This window comes from Rhagoletis pomonella, unplaced genomic scaffold (genome assembly GCF_013731165.1).
Source record: "Rhagoletis pomonella isolate Grant_MI unplaced genomic scaffold, Rhpom_1.0 Rhpom_scaffold_00002, whole genome shotgun sequence".
NCBI classification, from domain to species: Eukaryota; Metazoa; Arthropoda; class Insecta; order Diptera; family Tephritidae; genus Rhagoletis; species Rhagoletis pomonella.
In genome coordinates, this window is record NW_023458556.1 from 15,855,750 (window position 1) to 15,856,036 (window position 287).

Genomic DNA, 287 nt, shown 5'->3' on the forward strand with positions numbered 1-287 from the left:
CATGACGTACTTAAGCAGCACTTCATACTTGAGGGACGCATCGAAGAGGCTGCCGCTTTGCGCATCATACAAGAGGGCGCTACATTGTTGCGCCAAGAGAAGACCATGATTGACATTGAGGCGCCAGTGACCGTGTGTGGTGATATTCATGGCCAATTTTACGATTTAATGAAATTGTTCGAAATTGGCGGTTCACCCGCCTCGACCAAGTATCTCTTTCTGGGCGATTATGTGGATCGGGGCTACTTTAGTATTGAGTGTGTTTTGTACTTGTGGTCACTGAAAAT

The 287-nt window shown here is 46.7% G+C and overlaps 1 protein-coding gene across 1 annotated transcript; it reads left to right on the plus strand.

Moving 5' to 3' along the window:
* LOC118734469 (serine/threonine-protein phosphatase 2B catalytic subunit 3-like) lies at window positions 1-282 on the plus strand (the record flags this gene model as incomplete). The annotated part of the gene is made up of 1 exon (XM_036464188.1): window positions 1-282. A coding segment is annotated over one exon (282 nt), but the record flags the coding sequence as incomplete, so codon positions are not given.
* Between the last annotated feature and the right edge of the window lie 5 nt (window positions 283-287).